A 27,500-nucleotide genomic window follows, 5' to 3' on the forward strand; every position below is an offset into this window, starting at 1 on the left:
CAATTCATCAAAACATTTAAAGACATACAAACATTTAGAGACATACAAATAGACATTTCTATGTAGCTAAAGAACTGGGGGGGGGGGGGGGGGATTCAGATTTTACAGAGGCCAGTTTCGAATTGCAGCCATCCGTAGGTGCCCTTTGAGAGCGGTTTTGAAGGAGTCAAGGGATTCACATGTCTTAATGACTGTTGGTAGGGCGTTCCACATTTTGGTGGCATAGGAGCGAAAATAATTTAGTCCCTTGTTTGTGCCGAATCTGGGTTGTACATGGTTTGTTGCACTCCCTCTGGTGTTGTGGGTGTGGACTTCGTTTACATTAAGGAAGTATTTAGACAGGTACAGTTAATATATAGCTTCAAATTGACCCTATAGATCGGCAATATTGGAATTGCATTTAGACCAAAAAGGTATAGGCTGAAGCCACTGGCTTTCAGCCTATACCTTTTTGGTCTAAATGTAAAGTTATGATGATCAAATGAAATCAATGCATTCAATGTTCATTCTATGGCCAAAATAAACTGAACTAAACTGAACAGTTTTACAAATATTTAAACATACACGTTTTGTGTGGGGGTTTCCTGGCACAGAATCTTTTCAGATGGGGGTCCGTGGCCAAATACATAATAACTTGGGAGTCTGATTGACATGGAAGTTTTGAGAGCCACTGAATCAGAGTGACTAGCTGAGGCCAAGCCATCAACGACCTGTTGTATAATGATCTCTTTGCCACGACGGGACCTCAACAGTTATTCAACCCTTGAAGCCTTTATAAGGCAGCGGTGTGAATTTCAGGCCTAAGTAATAGAATCCTTTCTTACGGAGATGGAAGGGATCCGGAGGTTGGCTCCTTGCATGTTGTTAAAGTGTGGAAAGGTGCTCCAGGCAACGTAGTCTCCTTTGATGCTAGTTGCTGCGACGAGGAGACTCTGGTATTGAAACTTCACGACTGGCTGTTCCTCATAAGTACTCCTCTTCATCCAAAAACCTAAAACAAAGCAGCTTTAATAAGTTATCTGTAATTCTCCATCTCTCTACCATTCCCCAGGACCCTACATGTCTTAATGTACTTTTGTGCTGTTCACATTTTTGACTAATAAAGTATTCAATCAATCAATCAAAAGTACAGGTATCCTAGTCCTACACCTATTACTGTATGAAGAAAGAAAAACAGGTGGGCTTCCTATTAATAACTTAACTCATAAACCAACTAAGTGGAAAAAGCGGCACCACTCCTAAATAAAAGATGCAAGACTGGCTCAGATGCAATTTCTCATGTTTATTTGAGAACGCTGACACATTTCGGCAGTAGCCTTCTTCAGAGCAGACTAAAAAGTGTGTAATTCCATACTTTTCAGGACCCAAATGTCCCAAATTATCACTAGATTTTTCAGAACATATTTGTCATGTTATCATTAGTGCAAATAGCTAGATGATTTTTATGAAAAATAAATGTTTTATAATATATTTTATTATAACTCAACTGTTAACATGTATGTTATATTCATGTAACAACATTACATGTTAAGCACTATGGTTGAGGCCCAGGCCGTAGCGTAACGGTCTGGGCACCAGACTGGTAATCCAGTCGCAGTGTGCCGCGGGTTCGACTCCCGGACCCGACACGGCCTTTACTGCATGTCATCCCCCCATCTCTCTCCCGTTTCCTGTCAGCCTACTGTCTGTCCCTTCAAAAATCAATAAAAGGCGTAAGCCGCAAAAAAATATCTTAAAAAAAAAAAAAAAAAAAGAAAAAGCACTATGGTTGAAAATAAAACAGAAAGTTGGGAACTTTATATTTTTTTATGACATGCCCAAAATATAGGGAAGTGAAATTAGGGAAATTATCCCCTACATTAGGTTAACAGAAGTGGTGTTCATTTACAATTCACCAGGGAACTAGAAAAGAGATCTAAAGTCCATTCATTGGCTGCAGCGAAACATAAAACATCACCGACAAAAAACCCTAGTAAACTAACTGATGCAATCAGTCAATTAAATTGTTTATTGTCAGGCTAATCCTCTACGGGCTATAGTCTTAGCTTATCATGTATTCAACAGCCATGGCAGCAGCAACCAAATCAACCATTCAGCATCACATGTACCTTGGCTCCTATAAGCAACCAAGAGAGGAGGGATGTAAGTGAGACACAACACCACAATGACAAACAGGGTGGCTTTGGTGCAGACGCTGGTTTTGTAGCGAATCAAAGCCGGGTGAGAGTAGACTTCATAGAAAGCCATAACAAAAATCAACGGACGGTGGGTTACCAAAAAACGAAATAAAAACGTTTTTCAAAACAAAATCAGCTTAGCTGCGACCACTGCTGCACACCAGTCAAGCTAGCATGGATGCTAACTCCTGGTAGCTCCTGGTTCACTGTTCAGACTGCAAACGACGGACAAAAACAAAGTAACTGATGAACGAATGGCCATTTATCTACTGCCAGAAAGCTTTTAGTGCGCATTTGGACGCTTCGCCATGGAAACTGAGTTTCTTCACTTTCTTAGCGAAGCCGCGCCATGTTCAGTCAGTCACTACTACTACTTCCTGACTGACTGTGCAGAAAATAGCAGACCTACAAACCCACACGGCGTCGCGTGCACTGCGCACTGAGGGCTTGTAGATCGGCTACTTTCGACGCGCCACACCACGGTGCGGCGAAGTGGGCATTCTCTGGGATTTAGCGTCTATGCGGTTGCCATGGTCGCCGCCGGTGTCGCTTAGCAACCAGAGCAAATCGAACAACTCTCTCTCCCCCAGGTCCCCTGCATGCAGTTCAGAAATGGTTTGACCAGAAATGACATCACCACCCACTGCTAGAAGACAGACAGGACGCTCGAAGCTTCTGGTTGATGATAGGAATTGTTGACGTTTTGTTTTGATCTTCTCTTTATCTGGATCGCCGCTTAATTTCACCGACAGTGTCCGCTTTTGACTGTAATACTCTGCTTTACATTCTGACTGTGTAGCATCACGCCTCGGTGTGAGGGATCCAGCAAAAATGAAATGGATGTTTAAGGAGGATCATTCCCTCGGTAAAGGGATTTTGATTGTTATGAAACGTGCCGATGATACTGTCATGATGCATCAGTCTATAGTTTCCTTTACTTCCTGTTTCGAGTTTGCAATGTCATCCTTGACTTGAGGTGCAGAATTGCATGCCAATTATCCGAGTCTTCGACAGACAACCTGTTATCCATTCAGTATGGCTACATGGCTTGCGTAAAACGCTATATGATGTGATGCTCTCCCTCCCTGTAACTTATTAAAAATGTATCCCCCCTCAGATAATGGGAGGTCGTTGTAGTGCAACTTTGGCCCCTGACAGATATGATTTAATAAGTTTGCGTGCTGCCTTGTGAAGTGTTATCATGCATGGTTGCCTTGCTATAGCCTACTAAGCTAAAATAGAAAATTTGGTTCTTAATATAGACCTGGTGATTTAAACTAAGATCTAGCTATCTTTTCTTCTTCTTCTTTTTTCAAACTTGACTGTTAATTCTATAGTCTCTGCAGTGCAGAGATATTACCTAAAGTAGGCCTTGTATAGGGTAACGAGAGGGCATCTTGAACATTAATGGTTTTACCACACCTTATGCCATGCCCCAAAGGCCTTTAATCAGTCTGGCTACAATGAATCTGATCTTGCTTATATAGATGGGGAGATAAATTCATCAATGCAACATGTACTATATTGCTGATCATCTGAAAAGAGCACTGATCAAATTCAATAGTTTTTCATCCAACAATCTAGCCTTTAGTTTAGAATCAGACAAGTATCTCACAAGCATGACAGATACCAGATCTACTGTCTATTGGTGAATTACGTGTAACGTTAATTTGCGTTTGTTGTTATCCTGGTATGATTCATGTGGTTCTATCCCCGTTTCAGGAAGATGTTGGCGTGTCTGCCTTTTATGCAGTGTTTGATCCTGTAAAGAAATCACTATACTGTGTCTCATGCTTGGCTTATTTATTTGCATTTAACACCTCAGGCAGCTGAGAGACTCCAGTCAGTCCCAAGAGTCCTTGCTCATCCGATTAATCTCTGACTTCCTGTTTGTTCCCTGTCTCTCCCACAGAACACAGATGTGTGGAGTCAGCCAAAATACGCAACAAATACCCTGACAGAGTACCAGTGAGTAAGGGGGTAGTGGGGATGATGCAATGATGGAGTGAATGAGGAGTGAAGGTGGGTGGGCGGGAGGAAAAGGAAGGTATCACGAACAAAAGTATTATGAAAAGACGGTTACCCATTTTACTTCAGACGTTTAGTGGGTATTATTGCCTTGCCTGTTGTGACCTATGGGGAGGATTTCAGTGTAATATGGATGTTGGGGTTTTCTAGTAGCGTATGTACGGAATTGCCAATCTGTGTTATTTCACAGTGTTTGGGTGAGACCGGGTTGCAGCTTATATGTGCATTTTGGTTTCTATAACACGTCAAATAGGGTAACATATCAAAAGATATACACTAATTACTGAAACAGAGCAAAACTCTCATAAAAATGCATCCACAGACCTGGTTAAAAGATGATTCTTTTGGTTTATCAGTGTCGCACGCACACATTGTCCCTGGAACTGAATCACTTTAAACATTAAAGCTACACCCCTTCCACTCATTTCTAAAGGCAGTCCAGACAAACTGTGTGGAATACCGCAAACTTTGAAAAGTAGCCATAGCCAATTCAGAATGGAATATGAAAAATCACACCTGTGTGAAGTGAGGGGCACTCTTATGCTCTATTAGAGGATAAGAGCACCCCTCACTTCACACAGGAAGGCCTTTGGGGCATGGCAACAATGAAGCAATAGAGTATTGCTTCATTGTTAATGGGAATTTAATGCATTTTGTGTGTCAGACATACGATATTAAAGTAATACTCAAATAAGATGAATACGGAATATACAATAAATCAATAATTATACAGGAATATACATTGAATTTCCATTACAGTGAGTTTATGAAAATACCAAGTCATGTTATAGAACAGGGGTTCTCAATTTCTTTGGCTGGGGACCCCTGGAAATTCTTTGGCCATGTCTCATGACCCCCGCCCTGCCCCCCTCCCCACCCCCAATACAAATTGACCGCTACAATAACCTTAATAATAGAGAAAATACATCATAAATACTGAAACCAGATATAATCATTATAGAAAGTACTATGTGTACTATGTGAACTCTAATTCAATTTACATTTTCCGTTGCAGTTTTTATTCTTCTTCTTTTTAATAATCTGGGGATCCCCCACAATAATTTGACGGCCCCCGAGGGATCGCAACCCCCAGGTTGAGAACCCCTGATTTTCTGATATTCTGATTTTGACAGTGTTTCATGCTCCGATCACCCTGGTAAAAAGAAATAAGTCAGCTATGCGACAAAGATTGTTGACTCAGTTGTAGGAGCTTATGGTAGTCGAGGACTCGATTGGCACCTCTGACTTAGGGCCGATTCATACTCCTATTTTAGAGCCGAATAAAAGTCAACAATGTGACGTCATTTGAGGTTCGGGGGGGGGGGGGGGTACCGTCCTAAAGTCGGCTCTTCGGTGCTACTGAAAATTTCTGACTAGCCGAAATCATTTCGGCACTACAGCGCCGAAACAGCGGTAAAATAGGAGTATGAATCGGCCCTAATAAAAGAGACGCATCCAACACGTGGACAACAGTAGGTGCTAAAACGCTTGCACTTAAGAAATGCCTCTTTGCCGTATTGTGTACCGGGCTCTTTTGTGTTGATAATAATGTCCTGTTAACTTCATCCCTGTCCCGAGGCCTTCCTTCTGCACCTGTTTGTTTAATGGGAACACAACTGGAAAGAATGGGACACTGAGACCACTGACACAGATGAGGGCTGTTACTTCCAACCCATTGTGTGGTTAAATAGTTTACCTTGGGTGAGGGAAATAAGTATGAGCAAAGCTAATTTTGTATCTCAGTCTATTGTCATTGACGTTGGCCTGCCTAATATCCATTAATAAACTAAACCCACACTGACTTGTGAACCTGTACAAAGGATGTACTGTAGCAATAAAAACACAACCTTGAACCTTGAAAAAGCATGTCATAGAATACAGTAATACACTTTCCACTATAATGAAACCAATTGATATGCTAGAAAGGTGAAACCTTGGGAAATTGCAAGTGTGGTTGCACCGATGCGAGTGGTGTACGTGGACCTGAGGAATACTCTGTGGGGAATAGCGTGGGACTTTGAGGCCATGCGACATGCCAATTTCTACTGGCTATTGACTCTCCTGTTTCCACCTCTGTACATCCGTCAATATGTGTGCGTCTATCTTATCTCTTATCTGTGACTGTGAGCACATCATCTCCAATCAGTGTGAAACCTTGCATGCATACTCCCAGTATAGGCCAAGGAAGAACCTCCACTCAAAATCTTTCCAATTGGCCTCTTGGTGCAGCTATAACAGGCCGGTTCATTTTTAAGATATTTAAGATTAGTAGCAAAAAGCAGTTTCTGCTACTATTTCTACAAAATTCACACGGTGGTCACATAATTATTTTGATTCAAAAAGACAAAATGTGTAGTACTATTATGATAATACTACTACACATTTTGTCTAAAACTCACACAAATCAGCAGACATTATCTGCTGATTTGTCATGTGAAAGATGATCAGATTTTCCATATTGTGTTCTGATTGGCTATGACTGGTTTCCAAAGTTTGCAGGTCGTGGGTAAACCGCACATTTCTAGTTTATTTTGGTTGCCTCTGTGATTTTGTGTGCGCCCTTGCATGCACTGCTGCATGTTCACATTTGTATATTCCTCTGCCAGGTGATAGTGGAGAAGGTGTCTGGCTCACAGATAGTGGACATTGACAAGAGGAAGTACTTGGTGCCCTCTGATATCACAGTGGCCCAGTTCATGTGGATCATCAGAAAACGCATTCAGCTGCCCTCGGAGAAAGCCATCTTCCTCTTTGTGGACAAAACAGTCCCCCAGTCCAGGTGAGATGCATGGGAAGGAACACCATTTATTTTAAATGGGTTCCAAGGGAGTTCAATCACCTGTTCCCTGTAATTGCCATTCGCAAAATGCGCTTAGAAGTGATATCCAAGTCTATGGCCCTATCTTGCGCAAACTCATTTGCCACGTTTTACTATTTTAAAACATTTACAAATAGTCCAACTAGCCAATCTACATCGACATGTTGTGAGCTTGTAGATCAGCTATTTGAACTATTTTAAAATGTTGTTGATGTTAATAAATAAGTTTAGGCGTGGCGCAAGATATAGCTGTTTATCTCCACAGAAAACATTCATTCATGCCATATTTTGTTAAGTGGCATAGGGAAGATCACATGTTGTAATGTGAGCTTTAAGGAACAAGGAAAGAGAGCAACGACATGCAAAACCAGCCTAAGTTTGGGCAGGTGCTGAGTGACGAACAGTATAAGGAAGAACTAAAATAAAAGGACTAAGGACTCCAATACGACTCCATGCTTAATACATCACCTTTTATTGTACCAAAGTCTCTCAGGAACAAAACATTTATGAAAAGACACTGTTGCTCAAAACTGCCTCAAAATAATGGACAGGAATTGTGGCTTTTGTGCTTTATGAATGTGCAATTGTTGTTTTTCATCAATATCACTTGACTAGGTAGTAGGTACCATATAATTATCTAAGACAAAACGTTTATGCTACATAAACAAGGTCACCATCGTCTAAACAAAACGTTTGTGCAGTACTGGTAAAGGATCTTTTCATGCCTGTGAATTAATTTTCAGTACTGTTTTTTAGTTTAGTTTAGTTTTTTTAGTTTAGTTTAGTTTAGTTTATTTGATCATCCTTCAGTTTAAAATACAATATTTAAAGACAATGAATGTAAGCTAAGTTATGAAAAACAAAACAAAACCGAAACATGAAGATGATCAAAAGCAGTAGGCAGAAGCTAAAAGCTTATAAATGCCTATCCTACTTACAACAGGACATGAATCGTAATACTCATTACTCATTCCAAACATGAGAACACCAAAACACACAAACTCTACTAACGGTCATGTTTGTTTTTTATTATAGACTACATAAAACCCATTTGTTTTTTTATTGTGGTATCCTATTAATACTTAGAGGCTACAGTAAACCCCCTTTCCATTACACGTGTAAGGGCGTACTCTTTGTCCCTTCATCTCACCAACTAAAGAACAGGACACAGGAATTGTTAAACTGTGAAATCAATCTCCCTGTGAAACAGGATGAAGCCACTCCCATCTCCCACATTGACAATGATCAAAATGTCCCACGTGCTTTACAACTGTGCCTATGTGATGCACCGTAATCAATGCATATAGAAAACAAACTATACTTTTTGTGGAGAAGATTTACTTGTGAAAACTATAGACTACAAAACACGATTCACCCATATTGTATACCACTTACAGAGGTATATATATATAGCCTATTGGCCTTATACTTGTCTCATAACCATCCGATCAGGTGTCAATAGCTATTGGACAGTCATTGTCTTGATGGAGGATCCTCCTATAGACAGACCTATAGACAGGAGATACACCCTACAAATCATTGGAGGAGTGTGAATAGGGGCGGAAAGGCAATATACTGCGGCTACCGCTTCCTTTTAACTGATCAGTTCCCGAATGTCTTATCTTATCACGACTCATGTATCTCCCTACTCTGGTATCTTCATCTGGTATCTTCATTGTGTGTGTGTGTGTGTGTGTGTGTGTGTGTGTGTGTGTGTGTGTGTGTGTGTGTGAGTGAGAGAGTGTGTGTGTGTGTGTACATGTCAGGGAGCGGATGATGGATCATGCTATGGTTATTAATATCTTGGGAACGCAGTTATGTAGAATTCCAAAGACATTTGGCCCCAGGGGCCACATCAGGGACCACTGGGTGCCACAGGTGCACCGTTGCACTACTCTGCACCGACCATTGGCACAAACACTGTTCAGGAGTCTGCTGTGACAATAGTCACACCAGGGGCCACGTGTGAACCCCAGGGGCCATGTTAGGGGCCGCAGGTGCGTGAATCTCGCTTGCGTCCGAGCATAGGCATGGTAACGTGAGTAATGTGCACGGCGATTCTCTCTGTGGAAGATATAGAAGATCTGTATCTATTTGGGGATTTCTGCTGACCGGGCTGAGCATTGGTCTTGTGTACCGAACAATTGGAAAGGTGGCAGCGCTGAGCGGAACCCCTAAGCTGCCTGCCATGGTGGTCGAGCTGGGCAGGGCATTCGGGGAGATACATCGGAAGATGGACGTTTCCGTAGAACCCGCCATTAGACCGCAGGACTCGTGAGGCAACACGAGAGGCAGGTGACATGGCCTTCATTCCGGAAGATAACACACTTACACACTCACACATGAGAACGAACTTTCCCATCAAACTTTCTCATGGACACACAAGTCCTACACACAGGCGAATATGAGGTTGCTACCTTCAGGAAGGAGATATGGTGTACCAGCATACAATAAGGTCAGACTAAAGAGGTCCTTTGTCCACCAGCCGACCTTGAGGCTTAATCAGGAGTTGTAGTAGCCACAGGGTAATCTAAGCGGTGGATATTGCTCTTGTCTTTATGTATGTAAATTGTCTTGTTCTTCGTTATGTCAAATGTGTGTATATATGTTCTGCATATGTGTGCTGCTGTGTCACAAGACAAATTTCAATTTCAAAGGGGCACGGTGGCACAGTTGGTAGTGCTGTCGCCTCACAGCTAGAAGGTCCTGGGTTCGATTCCCGCTGGGGACGCTGTGGGCACTGGCGGCGTGTTCCCTCCTCCGCGTCATCAGTGACCATACCCGAGGCGGGGGTTGGCGATAGAGCCTTTCTGTGTGGAGTTTGCATGTTCTCCCCGTGTCCCCTAGGGTAGATACCCTCACAAAAACATGCCGTAATCCTGGTCTCTAAAACTACCTCCCCCTGGCCAGCCGGGGCGCCTGATGGAGGGGAAAGGAACTGGTCGGAATAACGTGTCCCTTCCACGCTACTATCAGTTACAAGGCTGCATTCTGTCGCGCGTGCCAAGCTGTCATTCTCTTGTTGTATAATTTATTTCTCAATCTCACCACGGAGTAACCTCGCGTCCCGACAGTCAAGATGGGCAGTGTCGGTAGGCCAATCACAGGCAGGCGGGCGTTGCCATGCCTCAGACATGCCTATGCTCTGACGCAAACGAGATTCACGCGCCACAGGTACGTCGTTGCGCCAATCCTCACCAAACGTGTAGGGGGTCGGCCAGGCAAATAGTCACAGGCACGACATTGTTCCAATATTCACCAAACATGGCACAAATGCTCCATAACCATGTGATCCCTTTCTCTGTCTCTTAGTATCTTATCTATTACCCATTGGTTTTATACCTGTATATACTGTATGTTGTGTGTATTGCTTTGTACTCAATTATTATTATTATTTTTATATATACCTGTGTTTGTATGTTGTTTGTATGTCTGGCCTCGTGGGGAAAGATGGTGGGTGGGTGGGGAGGACTGGGAGAAAATGTAAAAAAAACGAAGAGTCGTATTCTCTCTCTGTGAAAACTGCACATGATCCAACTCTTTGAATAAAATTTACTTAAAAAAAAAAAACATGGCAAAAATGCTTTTCAGGGGTCTGCCACAACAATAGTCACACCAAAACATAGATCTACATTGCACACATATGGGGGTACTACAGCAGTGTTACAATGTAGCTATTTAATTTCTGTTGCACTCACTCACACTTTGCATAAGAGAACATCAGCTAAAAGCTTTACATAATTGCCAAAGTGACAGTTTCATTATGAATGTTTACTGTATGTTGCCCAGGCGGTGGCGTAACCGTCTGGGCCGCGGGTTCGACTCCCGAGCCCGACACGGCCTTTACTGCATGTCTTCCCCCATCTCTCTCCCGTTTCCTGTCAGCCTACTGTCTGTCCCTTCAAAAAACCAATAAAAGGCGTAAGCCGCAAAATAATAAAAATTAATAAAATAAATGAATGTTTATGTTACATATCTGTCAAATTCTAAAGGTGGGGTCACCAAAGAGCCTTTGAACACAGACACATGATCTCTGGCCATCTGCTTTCTAATCCGTTGCAGTCTCACAATGGGCCAGCTGTATGACAAGGAGAAGGATGAGGATGGCTTCCTGTACGTGGCCTACAGTGGAGAGAACACCTTTGGTCTCCATGCCTTTTACACAACTCTGGAGTAATGCCATACTGTATGCCTCTCTATCTGTCTCTCTGTCTTTCTCTCTCTCACTCACTCACACACACACACACAGGGCCCAACATATAGTATATTGGTGGACCAATATCAGGCAATATTGGCCGTTCAAAGGTATGTTAAGCATGTATTACACCAATAATTTACCAACATAAATAAATTTCAGCACAATCACTCATAGATAATATTTTGATATCCACATTTTATCTAGACAACTGGGGGGGGGGGGGGGGTTCTAAGTAAACATGTTACCGTATATTCTATGTGAGTCTACAGAAGGCTGTTACTGTTCTTTATGGTTTTAAGTTTAGCTTCAAACCATAAATAGTTATCAAAGGCCACAGATTTCTAGACGTTAAATCGACTTCAGCCTTTTGGCCGGTTAGAAGAACAATTACGCCTTCATTATGCTTCAGCAAAAATAACAGATTTTTGGCAAGCAACGGTCGTAACACAAAGTACAAATTACTTTAGGAAGATCAATTTCTCACGCTGCAATCATCACAGAAATTTGACAGATTAGGTGTCATCAATTTTCTCTTCCAACTATCAAGAGCAGCGTTGGACCAAAAAAAGCAAAACAACCAAAAAGAAACAAATACAAGTTTTGTTGGGCTCAAATCCACCCAGACGCATACAGATACACAACACGCGCCAATAGTTACACATTTCTCCTTTCAATCATACTAGATTTCCGTCAGCCAAGCTTGATTTTTATCTCACCAAATGTGTGCAAGAAACCTCATGAAATCATTGCTCATGTTATGGATGCATTTCTATCATGTCATGTTATGTATTTACATATTTGATTCCTTAGGCACAGTTTAAAAAAAAAGCGCATGTGAAGCAAGACAGCTCGCTCCTGCTCTCAAGGCAGTGATTAACTGGTGGCATTAACTAGGGGTGCAACAGTTAATCTAACTAATTGATTTAATCGATTATTAAAAAATATATACATATCGATTTGAATCAAACCGATTTTCTAAAATTGAGAAAACCGACGATCTTCAAGCTCACAATGCATTGCGATGCGATTTGTTATGAGCTCTGCTATTTTCATTGTTGTTGCATGACTCTGTTGTACGATAGAGTATAAAATAGGGCTTAAGTGGTTAATCAAAGTAATCGATTTTGTGTATAATAAGAAATGTATTCGAATTTCTTTGCGTTGGTATATATGTATATATATATATATATATAAATAATAAATAAATGCGCTTCTCGATTTTTCGATTAATCAAAACAGTTTGATATAGTAATCGCTAAGAAGATAATTGATAGTTGCAGCCCTAGTGTTAACCAGCTACTGCAGCGTGTCGCGTTGAGCAGTGATGTAGCTTGTCACAGTATGGGAGCACATCCAACGTCACCACAATACTATTTCATTCACATGGAACTGAAGCCGTCAGCAGAACACTTGGACAAGGTTTTATTTGATGGCATTGTACTATTATGGTATACTACGCCCGACTAAGGTTTGCAGCCTCAATGTAATAAGGTGCTTATGCCTGTGCTATTAGTTTCACTAAGATTTTAATGACAATAAAAGACTGCATTGATGGGGCGAGCCATAGATGGAAACAAAGCGGGTCTAAATGTATAAACAGTACACTGTCCCTCGAGGCCACCATCTACCTACTGTCTGTACCTGCTCATTTCTAATGAGCAACACTTCAGGTTTAGTCTTACCCAGGAATTTTACAAGGCTTAAGTTTGACCACATAAATGCAGAATGGACATTCAGACCATTATATTGTCCTCCGTTTAGAGAGATTGACAAGTTGGCGCCTAGAACGGCCTTGTTTGATAATTTTTTGCGCCATAAAACTTACATGGGAATGACAACTGATAGTATTATGATTTGTGTAATATATTGATTGAATGCATTATATACTGTTTTATTTCCTCAGTGTTGTTACATGTTTACTATGTCTTAAAAGAAAATGAATGATTATAAAACATTTTAGATATTTCCAAAGGAAAGGTAGCTGGATGACCTGACCAATAAAAACTCATGTAAAAGCATTCAAAGTTGTTGCTTCTTTTCATAATGTGAACATGACAATTAGGTGCCCACATCTAAAGTATTTTATATCGAATGGACATTCACAATTGGAAGGAGATATCCAGTGGTGGAAAAAGTTCTCACATTTCCTACTTGAGTAAAAGTATCAATACTTCAATGTAGAAATACAAGTGTCACGGGCCGCCACTCACCCTGGCTTGAACACCAATGGCCTTAACAAAATGACAGGACAAAGTCAGGTCTCAAAATGCACTGAATTGTATTGTAAATGTAAATGTGAATTGGGTTCTATTCTTGCAAACAATAAGAGTAATACACACCACAGGAGAGTAGGAGAAGACAACCAAAAAACAGACTTGATTAAAATCCTAACTAAACAAATTAAAGTGATGGGCTGGCCAAACTCAAAAGTGGGGAGTCTGGTGAACCAGTACTTTGTACTTAGTTCAAACAACTTTACACCACTGTCAATATCTAATGAAAACTTCACATAAATAACACAGTACCATAGAATGACCAGGACTATTTTCCAGTCCCTTCCACATTCAGAAATGTATTCCCACACAACCAGAACCCAGTTAGAACACACACACAGCACCAGATAATCTACTGAGCACAGAATGTCAGTGACGCACATTTTGATTAAGAAAGCAAAAAGAGAAAGGACTCTGGGCTGTGTGGGCACGTCAATAGCTTGACCCAGTGAAAGGAGAAAGAGCAGCATCACATACCAGAGAGACCAACAGAGAGGCCATTGTTCAAGATGTTATCACTTTTTCTCCGTTAGGCATTCTTATTAATGATGGCACTCCCTTCCTCATCAGACTTTAGCTTCTAATATCCTTTACCTGCTTTCAAGACAAGAAACTGAAAACGTTACGTGCCAACGTTCTTTCAGGTGTACTAATCTTAAACGGAAAGCTTATAGATTTGTGTGTAGAAACTGAAAGCAACAAAAAACATAAAGAAGCTTTTATATTGTTCCTAAGAAAGAAGTAGGAGGGGGAGCCATTACAATGGGATTGAATAGACAATGTAGGCCACCAAGGTCTTAATCACTAACACCATGCTGCTCAACATTGATAAGATAAGATAAATATCAAATACATCTTTATTTATTAGCATGGCATACTTGTTGTGTTGTGCATGTAATGTATATGTACTGTTATGTATTTGTGATGTATTTTAAAGTATTGTTCTGTTCAGTGTGAGAGGACCCCAGAGGAAATAAGTCTTTGGACTTTACTGTGTAATCCTTGGATCGCTGATTATAATGCTGTATTATGATTGCTTTTCTAAATAAATCAAATCAAATCAAAAATCAAATACACGTTTTAAAGGACAATCTGCTGGTCCTAAAAAAATTGCACAATGCCGTTTCCTGTCTACAAGTAATACGAGATGTTCAGGCCGTCTTCACATTATGATTTCCAGGCTGCCAGACTCAGAAGCGGTCTGGTTTTGGACAGAAATGTCGTGTCTGTGCCATTTTTGCACCCGTTAATATTACGTTTGTGATGTCCCACCCATGTTATGGGGAATATGATCATCATCATACAACTACAGTATGACATTACGTTTGTGATGTCCCACCCATGTTATGGGGAATATGATCATCATCATACGACTACAGTAAATAGTTGCTGTCGGCAAAAACCTTGTATCTCCACATTCCGACTTTTGATGTTTTTTCGTAATTGAATGCCCTACGTACTTTGTCATGCCACAGTGAACCAAAGAAAAGTATTAACAAGAGCTTTCGTGAATAAATAATTACTACATTGGATCCATAGGAACGCAGGATCTTTTTGAGTGGTGCAACCACTCCAAGGAACAGCAATGTCCGTGTTAACTTATGTGACTATGTGACTATGAGTACCAGTAGGGGCAAAAGTGGCGCTGTTGTGCCAGAAACAGAGAGAGAGAGAGAGATACTGCTGCACTGTTGCCTGCTAATGAGAGAGAGAGAGAGAGAGAGAGAGAGAGAGAGAGAGATAGTCAATACAAAGACTGTTAACTGTGAGTGGACGACCCAAATAAGCATTACACTCGTTTACAAGAGGGTCCACCTTGTTCAAATCATCAAAACATTTAGAGAGAAGGAACTGGTCAGAATAACGTGTCCCTTCCAGGCGCTACGTCCGGCCGGGAAAAAAAAAAAAAAAAACATTTAGAGAGGTACAAATAGACACTTCTATATAGTCAAAGAACAGAACAGGAATTCATCATAAAGGAGGTAAAAAGGGAAAAGAAACATATGGGGGGAAAAAGGGGGAACAACAGGGTTTTAACTTGACAGAGAGACGAAATCTAATATTATGCCGACTGTGTGACAAGATAAATGTGCAAACGATGAATGGAGCTCCATATTGAGCACATGTCCAGCTGTGTTTATGTTCAGTGAAGAGCAGGGGGGTCTGTGGTCACAACAGGTTAGGAACGGCAGGGAAAACACCATGTCATCTGAGGACACTGACCAACGGTCAGCAACCTCTTTAAACAGCATGACTACACTGGGGATCCTCAGAATGTCTTTTCCCAAGTTCCCTTTCTTCAAAATCACTGCATAGTTCTATGTCTTTTGTCTCATTAGTAGTAGGGATTTCAAATGTCTCCACAATGGACGAGCTAAATGTGTTTTCTGTTTGTCAGGGTACTGTAGTTGTGGCTTCCATTAACAGTACAACCGCCTAAGAGGTAACAAAAACTAAAAGAAGTAGTAACAGGCCATTTAGACCAAAATACTTATTATTTTGGCAAACGAAACCGTCGTTCTACAGAAGTATAAATTAAGGTATGGAACTGCAAATCATAGTATGTGCATTCACTGTATTATATCACGGTATATACGATATTTCTGAAAAGGCATATCGTGGAGACATTGTGTCATCTCGACGATATTCATTACGATATCGCCCCCCCCCCCATGTTCGTATAGACTTCATCGGTGCGCCACCGCTTGCTTTAGTCGAGGTGTGCCACCGCTTGCTTTAGTCGAGTGGTGTTTCCCACCACACCCTGGAGTCATTGGAACTGCAGGAGACTCCGGTCACCGCACGGCCACAGAGGGAACGCCTGGGTGAGGAGCTGCATCCAGGCTGCTTGGTAAAGGTGGGACGCCTGCTTATAATCCCAACAAGTCTGCAGCTCCTTCCCCCTATGCGCGCACACACACACACACACACACACACACACACACACACACACACACACACACACACACACACACACACACACAGAAACGTTAATCACGCAGACGTTTGTGGGAGCAAACAAGAGTATTGTTGTTGAGTATTGGTTATTTCAGGTATGCGTGGCTCTGAAAGAATTAAACACGAGCGAGAGAGAGAGGCCTGGAAATCTGCAACATCAGCACCTCTGTCTGAATTCAGAAGACTGTGACTAAATAATGCACTAGTACCACTACCAGAAGACAACAACCGGCTCTTTCACAGTGGTGAAAAGCACTGAACTTTACTTGAGTATTTCCAATACTTTTACTTCTACTCCACTACATCTCGGATCCAAATAGTGTACTTTTACATAATAATCGTAGTGGAGTAGATTGTCGGAGTATACTAGATTTTGCCTATTTGAAAATAGAACAAGCTCTACAAGCTCACAACAGAAATGTTCTATTTACATTTTGTCATATTTTATCTGAAGAGTTTTAGTGATAGTCTAGTTTTGTCCATCTATCTTCAACTGCTTATCCGTAGTCGGGTCGCGGGGGCAACAGCTCCACCAGAGAGCTCCAGACTTCCCTCTCCAGAGCAACATTAGTGACTTCCTCCTGGGGGACCCCGTGGTGTTCTTAGGCCAGTTTTGGTTGAATTAAAGATATATGATTTTAGGATTTTAGTCAACTAAATCTACACCTGATTTAGTCGACTAAAATGCATTTTGGCAGGCCTCGATGGTGTCGTAATGCCCGATTTTATACTTGGTTGCATGCTGAAAATACGCATTGCCAAACGTGGTCGACGGAATCAACACTGGTTACGACTGAGGATTTGACTGTGCTAAAATAAGTATTTTGGAATGCAACTGTGCGTGAGAAGGAGGAACTCCAGGTGGTAGACAAACAACTGCAGACAACAATGAATGAACACTTGGATTACGCAGAGTACAAAACCAAGCCATTCTGTTTATTTTAAATAGACGCATGACAATTGAGCTGGCTCACCTTGAGAAAAACGCTATTGTAGTGTGTGTGTGACGTGTGTGTGTGTGTGTGTGTGTGTGTGTGTGTGTGTGTGTGTGTGTGTGTGTGTTTGCACGTGCATGCTTGTGTGTGCAGTGGTGGAAAGTACATTTACTTATAAGCACTGTACTTATGAGTACAATTTTGAATTTTCTAATTGTCAATACTTTTTCTACTCCACTACATCTCGGATCCAAACATTGTACTTTTACTCCACTACATTTATTTGATTTCTTTGAAAACTGGGTTGCAAAATCGTGGGGTAAGCTTCTGGTATTTTCTAAAGATTGTTATACATCTGAAAACTTGAAATGGGACATTTCTGCACAATACTTTTGGTACTTTAAGTACATTTTGATGCCAATTCTTTTGTACTTTTACTCAAGTTAATGTTGAATTCCGGACTTTTGCCTGTAACAAAGTATCTCTTTTCCACCACTGTGTGTGTGTTTGTGTGTGTGTGTGTGTGTGTGTGTGTGTGTGTGTGTGTGTGTGTGTGTGTGTGTGTGTGTGTGTGTGTGTGTGTATTGTGGGGTTCCATTTATGAGACAGGGCTGAGCCAGGATCAGGTTATCTTCAGCAAAGCTGACACACAGAGGTACTACTGTTCTCCCACAGGAGAGGATCCTCAGCCATCAACGCAAACCGCCACACACGCCGACACGCACGCACACGCATAATAGTAGTGCGAGAAGGTGAGCCCATGAATGTGCACAGAGACACACACAATGTAAGCAGTGCACAAACAGACGTGCCTGTGAAAGCCAGCACAGGCACGTGTAAACATACAAGCATGCACATGATATCTGATGTCTTTTGCTGTAGAATGCCAGGAGGAGCCGAGAATCATCGTCATCATGTCCTAATTCTATTGTTCGCAAAACATAACTCATAAACAACGGGATATTCTGGTATGATGCAATACGCCAACTTCAACGAGAAGACAATATATTATTAATCCCTCTTTCCGGGAAGCATTCCCATCAGGGGCGGCTGGACGTTACACAGTGGGAAGCATTCCCATCAGGGGCGGCTGGACGTTACACAGTGGGAAGCATTCCCATCAGGGAGCGGCTGGACGTTACACAGTGGGAAGCATTCCCATCAGGGAGCGGCTGGACGTTACACAGTGGGAAGCATTCCCATCAGGGGCGGCTGGACGTTACACAGTGGGAAGCATTCCCATCAGGGAGCGGCTGGACGTTACACAGTGGGAAGCATTCCCATCAGGGAGCGGCTGGACGTTACACAGTGGGAAGCATTCCCATCAGGGAGCGGCTGGACGTTACACAGTGGGAAGCATTCCCATCAGGGGCGGCTGGACGTTACACAGTGGGAAGCATTCCCATCAGGGAGCGGCTGGACGTTACACAGTGGGAAGCATTCCCATCAGGGAGCGGCTGGACGTTACACAGTGGGAAGCATTCCCATCAGGGGCGGCTGGACGTTACACAGTGGGAAGCATTCCCATCAGGGAGCGGCTGGACGTTACACAGTGGGAAGCATTCCCATCAGGGGCGGCTGGACGTTACACAGTGGGAAGCATTCCCATCAGGGGCGGCTGGACGTTACACAGTGCCGTTTGGCAGACCACGCAAACTAGTTTTACAATGTTCTTAGTACTCAACTCTCTCCGCTCAGTCCAATGAACCTACTTAGTAGCCCAGTGAAGGATTACCTTTCACCATAATTACTTTTATGTTCTTGTCTTGATATGTTATATCCTAACTACACACATAGACATTAAGTACCGGTATCTCTGGATCAGGTTGTTAAACGAGAATGGTGCGAAATGTTTGAATCGACTTTACTCCTATTCATTAATGTGTTGTATTACATGGCTCTATATTATGAATAGTACTTTAATTACTATAACATCTCCATGTCTTTTTAGCTCTTTATAACAGAAAATGCATATTTATTTATCCAAAAAATATCACTTGCAAGACCTTTTACTAGGGCCTTCAAATACAGTACTTTTCTACCAGACAGAAGGCGAAGTGACCTTTTTCACTTTTGGAAAATAATATTGAAGGAACTGTTAATTGGTTAATGTGTGTACCGTCACTTTGGATTAAAAGCATAATTTTCCCAGGCAGCTGGTTGGCAGGTATCTTTTAGACCCACATGTTTGTGCCAGCGTGGCCACTATGCTCGATAACAGGCTGGACCGCTATGCTCGATAACAGGCTGGACAAGCCCAAGGCTCATTGATACCCACCGGGTCTCGATACATTTCTTATCGAGTTGGTAATGAGCTCCGTTTTCCAGCGTCATTACCTGAGAGAGTCGGGTACAAGAGATGGGTCCGTGGCAGCCACTAGAGACAGGAAGGTGTGGAACAACTCCACCTTACAGAGAAGAGACCTACACGCGCGCGCATGCACGCACGCACACGCGCACACACACACGCACGCACGCACGCACGCACGCACGCACGCACGCACGCACGCACGCACGCACGCACGCACGCACGCACACGCACACGCACACGCACACACACACACACACACACACACACACACACACACACACACACACACACACACACTTGAGTCAAAGTATAGATACTCCTGGTCAAATATTAAAACTACAAGTGAACGTCTGTCATATTGTCAAAAAATATAAATTGTAGTAAAGACAATATTTTCACTCCATTTGAAATAGACCTCAAGTGGTTTTATTCTTGTACCTTTTCCCTTTGTGTAAATGTAGCGGTTAGGTATGTCAATTATCGATTAATTCATGAATTGATAATTGATAACCTTATCGATTGATTAAGCGTTTAGTTGATAAGCTGCGTTTTTTTTTTAATCCCCTCAAAGTCTAACATAACAATCTACATTTTGCTGATATATAGAAAGAATACAAAAGGCATATTATATTCCTTAATCAAATATTTATTTGACCATTTCAGATACGGGGCCAGGCAATGGCATCTTTGCATGAGGAATACAGTGAAATGAAAAGTGCACTGTCTTGTCTGTCACATCGCATGCAAAAGCAGCGGCTTACCAAGGACAGATACTCAATATGCTCAAAATGCTGAATCAGTGGCGGAAGGTTCTTATAACGGCAGTGGGTAATTTATTTCCCCCAGATGGTCTAACAATGTCATGATTTGACCAATTTATTACCAATCTCGTGCAACATTGCTCACGAAAGCAAGATCCTTGACCCAATTACAGCCACTGCATTACCTTTTAATTAAAGTAAAAGTAAAATAGTCTGAGGACTGTTCCCCGGACATTGTTTTGGGATATTTTGGCTGAGATGGCTCCGTTTGTCAAAATCTCAAGTCAGCGTGGAGATTACCCGGCGGTGTTGCTGCCCCTCCCCTCCCCTCCCTCCCGGCTCATGGCTGTTTACAGACGGGCCGACGGTACACAGACAGCAGCCTCTCCTTTACAGATGTATTAGCATTTGAATACCTGTTCTGTGAACACCGTAAAGGTGTGTGCCGACGTGACAAAATGACCAGGGGGAGGGGAGCCTCAGCCTTCAGTCAGTGGGTGCTATTTGGCTTACTAATTGTGTCAGTGGGTGCTTGAGCCGTTGTGCTGAATGATGCCTTTGTTGTGTGGTGGTTGTGCGCAATGTCATGAAAAGCAAGATGAGCTGTGAAGGTGGAGTCTATAAAGTCTATCATGTATTTTAATATAATGTGAAATATGTATCAAAACAATCACTGCATGTTGTCCTTACCTTGCTTTAGCTGTACCAAGGCTCTTCTTGGTGGCACCGTGCTTGTAGCCATTGGCAGTGACATCGAGTGGTTGATCAGGTACATTACACCAGCTGATGGCTAGAACAGAAAAAGTCTTTACTATACTGGCAGATGTATGGCATATCATAAACTTTTCAAACCAGTTATAATTATCTTTTCTATTATTGTCTCCACCAGGCCGAAGGCATGTGGGGAGAGTATGTTTTGCACTCCGTCCGTCCGTGTGTCCGTCCGTCCGTGTGTCCGTGTGTCCGTCCGTCCGTCCGTGTGTCCGTGAGCAGCTAATCTCGGCCACCGTTAACCCGGTCGATGCCAAATTTTGCACACACACTCCCTGGATGCCAACGATGAACCTCTGCCCCAAACTTTCCAGAACGGCCTGTTAAAGCGCCACCAGGAGGCCGCTTTGTGCAAAACAAGTTTTTGCACAGTACACCTACAGATTTTGTCCAAACATCACGCAAATTGGTACACAGTCTCTCTAGAGCCATTCAACGAAACCGGTCTTTCAGATTTCTCACACTCCATCCTGATTGGTTAAGATTGGCTTCCAAAGTTCACAGGAGTGCTCAGTTTCAAACAAAATGCTGCAAATCATGAACACATCGCGTGATTTCCGTGAAATTGGGCACCCACATTCCCACTAGGCCGACGAAATGCCACATGAACAATTTCAAATCAGCCTCAAGGTGGCGCTATAACTGGCCCAAAAGTGTTTTTACCTCTAACTGCACGGATCTGTGGATAACTTTGTATGCCAACTCCCTAGAGGCCAAGGAAAAACCTTTGCCTGGAATTTTTCACATCTGCTCTTTATAGCGCCACCAGGAGGCCGACATATGTAAAACACATTTTATATTCTTACTCCTTACTCCAAATTTCACGCAAATCGGTATACACTATCTCCATAGTCATGTGATCAACACGGAGCGGCACCATTTCCCATCTTCCATCCTGATTGGCTAAGATTGGCTTCCAAAGCTCACACGATTCGTCCATTTCCAAAAAAGGCCACAAATCACAAACACAGTGTGCAATTTCCGTTAAATTATACATGCACATTTTCACTAGGCCGAGGACGACATGCCACAAATTTTTCCTCAAAATCAGCCTCACGGTGGCGCTATAACAGGCCAATTCCTGTTTATAGCTATAACTGCAGCGATCTGTATACAACTTATGTATGCACACATGGAAAAACATTGTACCTGCATCCCTCCAACACCAACCCCCGGCCCAAATCTTCCTCAACAGCCTGTTATAGCGCCACCATGAGGCCACAACCTGACCTGCCCTGGTGGGCACCGATTGGCACTTTATCTAGTTATACCTAAAACATTACGCCTCAGTGTTTGAAGTTAAAAACATTTAACACTGTGTTCAAAGGGAACAGCAACAGTGTTCTAAATTTAGATCCCACGATTTTGTAACCCATTTTTCACCCGGTGCCTGGACGCTACTCTCCCTCTGCCAACCTGGGGAGAGCCCCGCGCTGAGCTCATACTTCCTTCAATGCATGAAGAGTGAGCAGGCCGCTTCTTATCACCTGACAGGGGGGAGTTTCCCTGGTAGGACGTAGCGCGTGGAAGGAACGCGTTATTCCAACCAGTTCCTTTCCCCTCCATCAGGCGCCCCGGCTGACCAGGGGGAGGCAGTATAGAGACCAGGATTACTGCATGTTTTTTTGTGAGGGTACCTACCCTAGGGGACACGGGGAGAACATGCAAACCCTTGGCCCTTTCGCCAACCCCACCTAGGATATGGGTGCTGTGCTGGTGACGTGGAGGAGAGAGCACGCACACAGCGTCAGCGGCGGGAATGGAACCCGGGACCTTCCAACGAAAGCGCTACCGACTGCACCACCATGTGCCCCAGAGCATACCCCCACCATCACTTAATGCAGCCCGCAGGTTAGTAGCCGAACATTGATATATTATTGATTTCAGCTAATTACTAGTGTTAAAATGTAATTATATCATAAATCATAAATTTTATGACCAATGTATTTGTATTTAGTTCATAAAGATTTCAATGCAAATAAAATTATAGCAAAAATACAAGCTTAAAACACGTTGCACTGCGACGTGTTTTGAGCTGGTAGATCGGCTATTTTTGCTACGACAGTAAATATGGCCCTCTGGAGTGAGTGTGGAAATATAGTGGCCCTCTGGAGTGAGTGTGGAAATATAGTGGCCCTCTGGAGTGAGTGTGGAAATATAGTGGCCCTCTGGAGTGAGTGTGGAAATATAGTGGCCCTCTCCATCGTCAAAACTACCCCTGCCCCAGAGTACAATTTTGATGAGGGGAGAGTCCAGCACTCTACCTGCTCCACAGGGGGAGATCCGGCCCTGCCCTGCCCGGTGCGAGAGCTCAGTCTGGGCCTGGCTGCAGGGGAACTCCAGGCTGGACTGAAACACCTCCACAGGACGCACTGAGAACCCAGCCGGGAGGTCTGACACATGGGAGCACCTGCACAACATGCACAGTAGACAGCTGAGCCTCAGTTAACCCATTTATATAAGGACCCAATTCTACAAATGTCTTCTAAAATCCTATATAGCAAACAGTGGTGTTATATGTTATATGTATTTGGTTGAAGAATCTCCATCTCAAATTTATTTTTATTTTTTTAAACAATATATTTATTTATCTTTTTATTTATTTTACAAACAGACAATAGGACAAAACAATACAATACGTGTTTTGCATTCATAGTAATCACAATAGATTGTGCATTGCACCGGATTCTCACGTAGCCATCGGAAAAACCTCATAGAGAAGCCCACCTGTTGACGATGGCTCTTTGCATGACTTCACGGCTGTAGGGACACTTTCCAACCACGACGGCACTGAAATAGAGTCCCTCTTGCAGGTAGTGGGAGAGCAACGCGCCCTGGAAACCCAGCACGCCCCAGCGAGCCATTTTGTCACTGCAGGACAGGGACAGAGTGGGCTCCCCGCGTCCCGGCTTCACCCGAAGAACCCCCGCACTGTGGTACCCCGCACCCGGTAGGAGAGGGTCTGCTGGGCCACCCGGGACACACTTGGCCCCCGTTCTGCAGATGTCCGGCAGGGTCTGTGAACTCTCCGCGGTATGGTCAGGCTCGTTCAGGTCCGTGCGTGGCCCGATGTTACCCTCCGGATGTTCCGTTGACGTTTGTGAGACGTTGTTTGCGGGCGATACTGTAACGCAACTTTGCCTCGCTGTGTCTGTACCAGAGACCTCCGGCTGTGTCGCAGCTCCTCTGCTCTCCGGGTCCGTTCCTTCATCTCCTCTGCTCTCCGGGTCCGTTCCTTCATCTCCTCTGCTCTCCGGGTCCGTTCCTTCATCTCCTCTGCTCTCCGGGTCCGTTCCTTCATCTCCTCTGCTCTCCGGGTCCGTTCCTTCGGACTGCCTCTCCTCCGGACAGCGAAGCTTAGTGCTCCTCCCGTCGGTCAGCTCCTCCTCGGCTTTTCGCTTCAGGGACCCTCCCTCGCCGGCGTCTGTCACTTCGCCACTGCTTTTAGGGGCCTCCCGTGAGATGACTGGAGGGCAGGGTTGGGATTGGCTGTCAGTCAAAGGGATGATGGAGGCGTCGCCACCTGATAATACATATAAGATGATTTGGCGTGTTGGTTATTAAATGGGGGAAAACCATATTCGCTCTACATTAACACATGCACTGGTCTCCAGTGCTGGGAAACATTGACTTCCTATCACAAACATTAACTTCTACCAGCAGGTAAAAACCATCACCTTGGTCATACTGATTATTATGCAAGCCAAAGAAACATTGGACGATTATAATCAAATCAAATGACTGAGAACAAAAAAACATTGCTAGGATGCAACTGGGACGTATCCTCAGTGATGTATCCCAAGGTCATCAGGGTTTCGGGTCTTCCAACATCATACCCCTCACGTCCCAGTAGCTGCCCTCAATCAGTCCCTTAGGGAAAAACCAGGGACACACAATCCGCTGCTCCAGAACTACTCTGGGCGTGCCATTTGGCGCGTGGAAGGACTTGCCACTCAATTTATCCACAACACATATTATATTAGATGTATCTACTTTCCCATTCATTTTTACCCATAAACGTTAAACTATTTATTTAAAGACCTTTAAGCCTCGGACAAAGCCAACTCGGCTCCTGAGAAATCATGACAATAAGCAGATTTCTTTTGGCCGAACAAATAATTAGAAAGAAGATTGAAGAAAGAAATTGTGTTTATTGATTTGATTTGTCAGGAGCCGAGTTGGCTTTTTCTGAGGCTTAACCCATTCTGACCGGGCACCCATTTTGGTTATGCTTTAGCTATTTAAAAATAGCAGATCTACAAGCTCATATCACGCCACCGAGTGGCGCGATACGAGCTTGTAGGTCTGCTATTTTTGAAAAATCGAAGAGCGACTGACATTTTTAGAATCTGATCTCAGGTCAGAATGGGTTCATCAGACCAGTGTGTGTCCGGCAGAAACCTCGTATGAATCTGATCTCAGGTCAGAATGGGTTAAAGGTCTTTAAATAAATACTTTCTGAAACGTCTATGGGAAAAATGAATGGGAAATTCTCTTCTGGGACGCTCATCGGGGGGCGGAACTGCGACGCTCTATACTGCTGTAAAACTGCGCGTGGACGCACGCACACACACAAACACACACACACAGGACTTACAGGGAGTGTGACTGGTGAAGAAGAGGAAGGAGACTCCGTGTGGAAGCTTCCATTTCCTCGGCTGCTCAGCCTGACAGAAGATGGAGTTTCCCTGACCACACATCGCCCTGCGTAGCTGCTCCATCAGGTACCTGTGGTGGTGGAAAAAGTACTCGCATGTTTTACTACGAGTCAAAGTATCAATACTGCAATGTAGAAATACTCATAACATGACATAACATACGGTGGAGTTTTATGAAACAAACATTTTGCAGAATAATTCAAACTTTTTGTACAGCTGCAATGTTGGTGAGTTTAACGTCGTCTAATATAATAAAATCAGATAGGACTTTTCGGTTTGGCTGTATGGGCTGTATCAGTGGGCTGGTGTTGCAACTCTAAGATTCAACATTATTTAAAAAAATACATCTAGTGTTGCAAATTGCGGCTAGTCATATGGGTGGGCCGCAAACACTTTTCCCATTTTCGAGTCGGCCCTGATCCAGAAACGGTTGGCACTTTTGTAGTCACACCCAACTCACAGTCAATTACTGACACAATGTGTTTGTCACTAGTGATGATTTTACTTTTAGTCATACTCTTTTGAATCGATTTTCATGTAGTTTCAGTCACATTTTAGTCATCTTAAATGTTTTAATGTTAGTCTAGTCTAAAATCTACTAAATGGCAGTCGTAAATTGGCAGATTTTACACTTGGTTGTGAGCTTGTAGATCGGCTACTTTCAGCATGCAACCAAACATAAAATGACATTTTAGTCTAGTTTTTATTTGTTCTCTATACATTTTAGTCATCATAGCTTAGTTTTCATTAAACTTTCCTCAGTGAAAAAAGGTAGTCGAACATGTTTTGTCAGTTTTGGTCGACAAAATCAGAACTATTTTGTCACTAACCTGACACAGCCCCTTCTGGCTATGACCTCGGCGTGGCTGTCATTAAGTACGTCACCTAAAAGGACAGGAGAGGAAAGATGACAATGACCTTGGGTAAAATAGTGCCATTCAGCACCCCCTTATTTTGGTGCCGCACTACGAGCCTGTAGATCTGCTATGTTTGAAAAATCGTGAAAATGTGGTGCAAATCTTTAAATATATATTCTTTCAGAGCGAACGTTTTTAACTCAAATCTTTGCTTCTGGGGGGGGGGTCCCTGGAACAACATATTTTTCAGAAAACGGCTTACGGCTTCAGGTCTAAATGGGTTAAACTAATACGCACAATTGTGCACAATAAAAGAAAGGGAGAGTGTAAATAAAACAACTTAATTTTATTATCCAATGAGCATATCTTTTCCTTTTGGCGAATCATCTCTTCTCTCACACCAACTGACTTCATGTCGTCTTTCACTACATCCATAGTCTTCCTCGTCTAGGCCTCCTGCCCATAGAGTTATTATGCTCCTGCCTGGCAGTTCCAACCTCAAAAATGTTTCTACCGATATCCCTCCTCTGTGTCCAAACCATCTCAGTCTGGCCTCTCTGGCTTTATCTCCAAAACATCTGACATGCGCCGTCCCTCTGATGTACTCGTTCCTGATCCTATGCATCCTTGTTGCATATATATCCATGCTATTCATAACCATGCGATCCATCCATTATCCATGCTGCTATAGGTTACATGTATTGTATAATATATTTCAAAACACATTATACATTTATTAACATTTTAATCTTAAA

At 42.9% G+C, this 27,500-nt stretch overlaps 4 protein-coding genes across 6 annotated transcripts in view; 2 read left to right on the plus strand and 2 right to left on the minus strand.

The window, feature by feature from the left end:
- Nucleotides 1-2,247, minus strand: part of tmem231 (transmembrane protein 231) — a gene marked incomplete at its 5' end in the record, with an annotated part of 7,093 nt that extends 4,846 nt beyond the window's left edge. The window contains 2 exons of the mRNA XM_083762971.1: nucleotides 825-991; nucleotides 2,109-2,247. Of these exons, the coding sequence (XP_083619097.1) occupies nucleotides 825-991; nucleotides 2,109-2,247 (306 nt within the window). The remainder of the gene's footprint in view (nucleotides 1-824; nucleotides 992-2,108) is intronic.
- The window catches only part of anln2 (anillin, actin binding protein 2), a 304,484-nt gene that overhangs the window by 40,000 nt on the left and 236,984 nt on the right, over nucleotides 1-27,500 (plus strand). The window lies entirely within an intron of this gene.
- On the plus strand, nucleotides 2,295-11,408 carry LOC310857343 (gamma-aminobutyric acid receptor-associated protein-like 2). Of its 2 annotated transcripts, none has more exons than XM_083762972.1 (4): nucleotides 2,295-2,416; nucleotides 4,090-4,145; nucleotides 6,812-6,984; nucleotides 11,086-11,408. In XM_083762972.1, the coding sequence occupies exons 1-4, from the start codon at nucleotides 2,356-2,358 to the stop codon at nucleotides 11,198-11,200; spliced, it is 405 nt and encodes a 134-aa protein (XP_083619098.1). In that variant the 5' UTR covers nucleotides 2,295-2,355; the 3' UTR covers nucleotides 11,201-11,408. The 2 variants fall into 2 exon arrangements, with proteins under 2 accessions (XP_083619098.1, XP_083619099.1); XM_083762973.1 differs by lacking the exon at nucleotides 2,295-2,416 and adding an exon at nucleotides 2,830-3,042.
- adat1 (adenosine deaminase tRNA specific 1) overlaps nucleotides 16,227-27,500 on the minus strand; it is a 12,438-nt gene continuing 1,164 nt past the window's right edge. The window contains exons 3-9 of the mRNA XM_083762632.1: nucleotides 26,719-26,773; nucleotides 25,828-25,958; nucleotides 23,958-24,753; nucleotides 23,495-23,640; nucleotides 21,150-21,249; nucleotides 19,725-19,811; nucleotides 16,227-16,397 (exon numbers count right to left, since the gene is read on the minus strand). Coding sequence (XP_083618758.1) covers nucleotides 16,265-16,397; nucleotides 19,725-19,811; nucleotides 21,150-21,249; nucleotides 23,495-23,640; nucleotides 23,958-24,753; nucleotides 25,828-25,958; nucleotides 26,719-26,773 — 1,448 coding nt within the window. The 3' untranslated portion in view covers nucleotides 16,227-16,264. The remainder of the gene's footprint in view (nucleotides 16,398-19,724; nucleotides 19,812-21,149; nucleotides 21,250-23,494; nucleotides 23,641-23,957; nucleotides 24,754-25,827; nucleotides 25,959-26,718; nucleotides 26,774-27,500) is intronic.

This window comes from Protomyctophum parallelum (genome assembly GCF_964188405.1).
Source record: "Protomyctophum parallelum genome assembly, chromosome: 4".
In the NCBI taxonomy this organism is placed as follows: Eukaryota; Metazoa; Chordata; class Actinopteri; order Myctophiformes; family Myctophidae; genus Protomyctophum; species Protomyctophum parallelum.

What these genes read in the sequence shown, in the direction of transcription:
- LOC310857343 (XM_083762972.1), top strand. Translation starts at nt 2,356, where the DNA reads ATGCTAACTCCTGGTAGCTCCTGGTTCACTGTTCAGACTGCAAACGAC. An exon ending in AAACGACGGACAAAAACAAA is followed by an intron (nt 2,417 to 4,089) that starts GTAACTGATGAA and finishes TCTCTCCCACAG; the next exon opens with AACACAGATGTGTGGAGTCA. An exon ending in AAAACAGTCCCCCAGTCCAG is followed by an intron (nt 6,985 to 11,085) that starts GTGAGATGCATG and finishes AATCCGTTGCAG; the next exon opens with TCTCACAATGGGCCAGCTGT.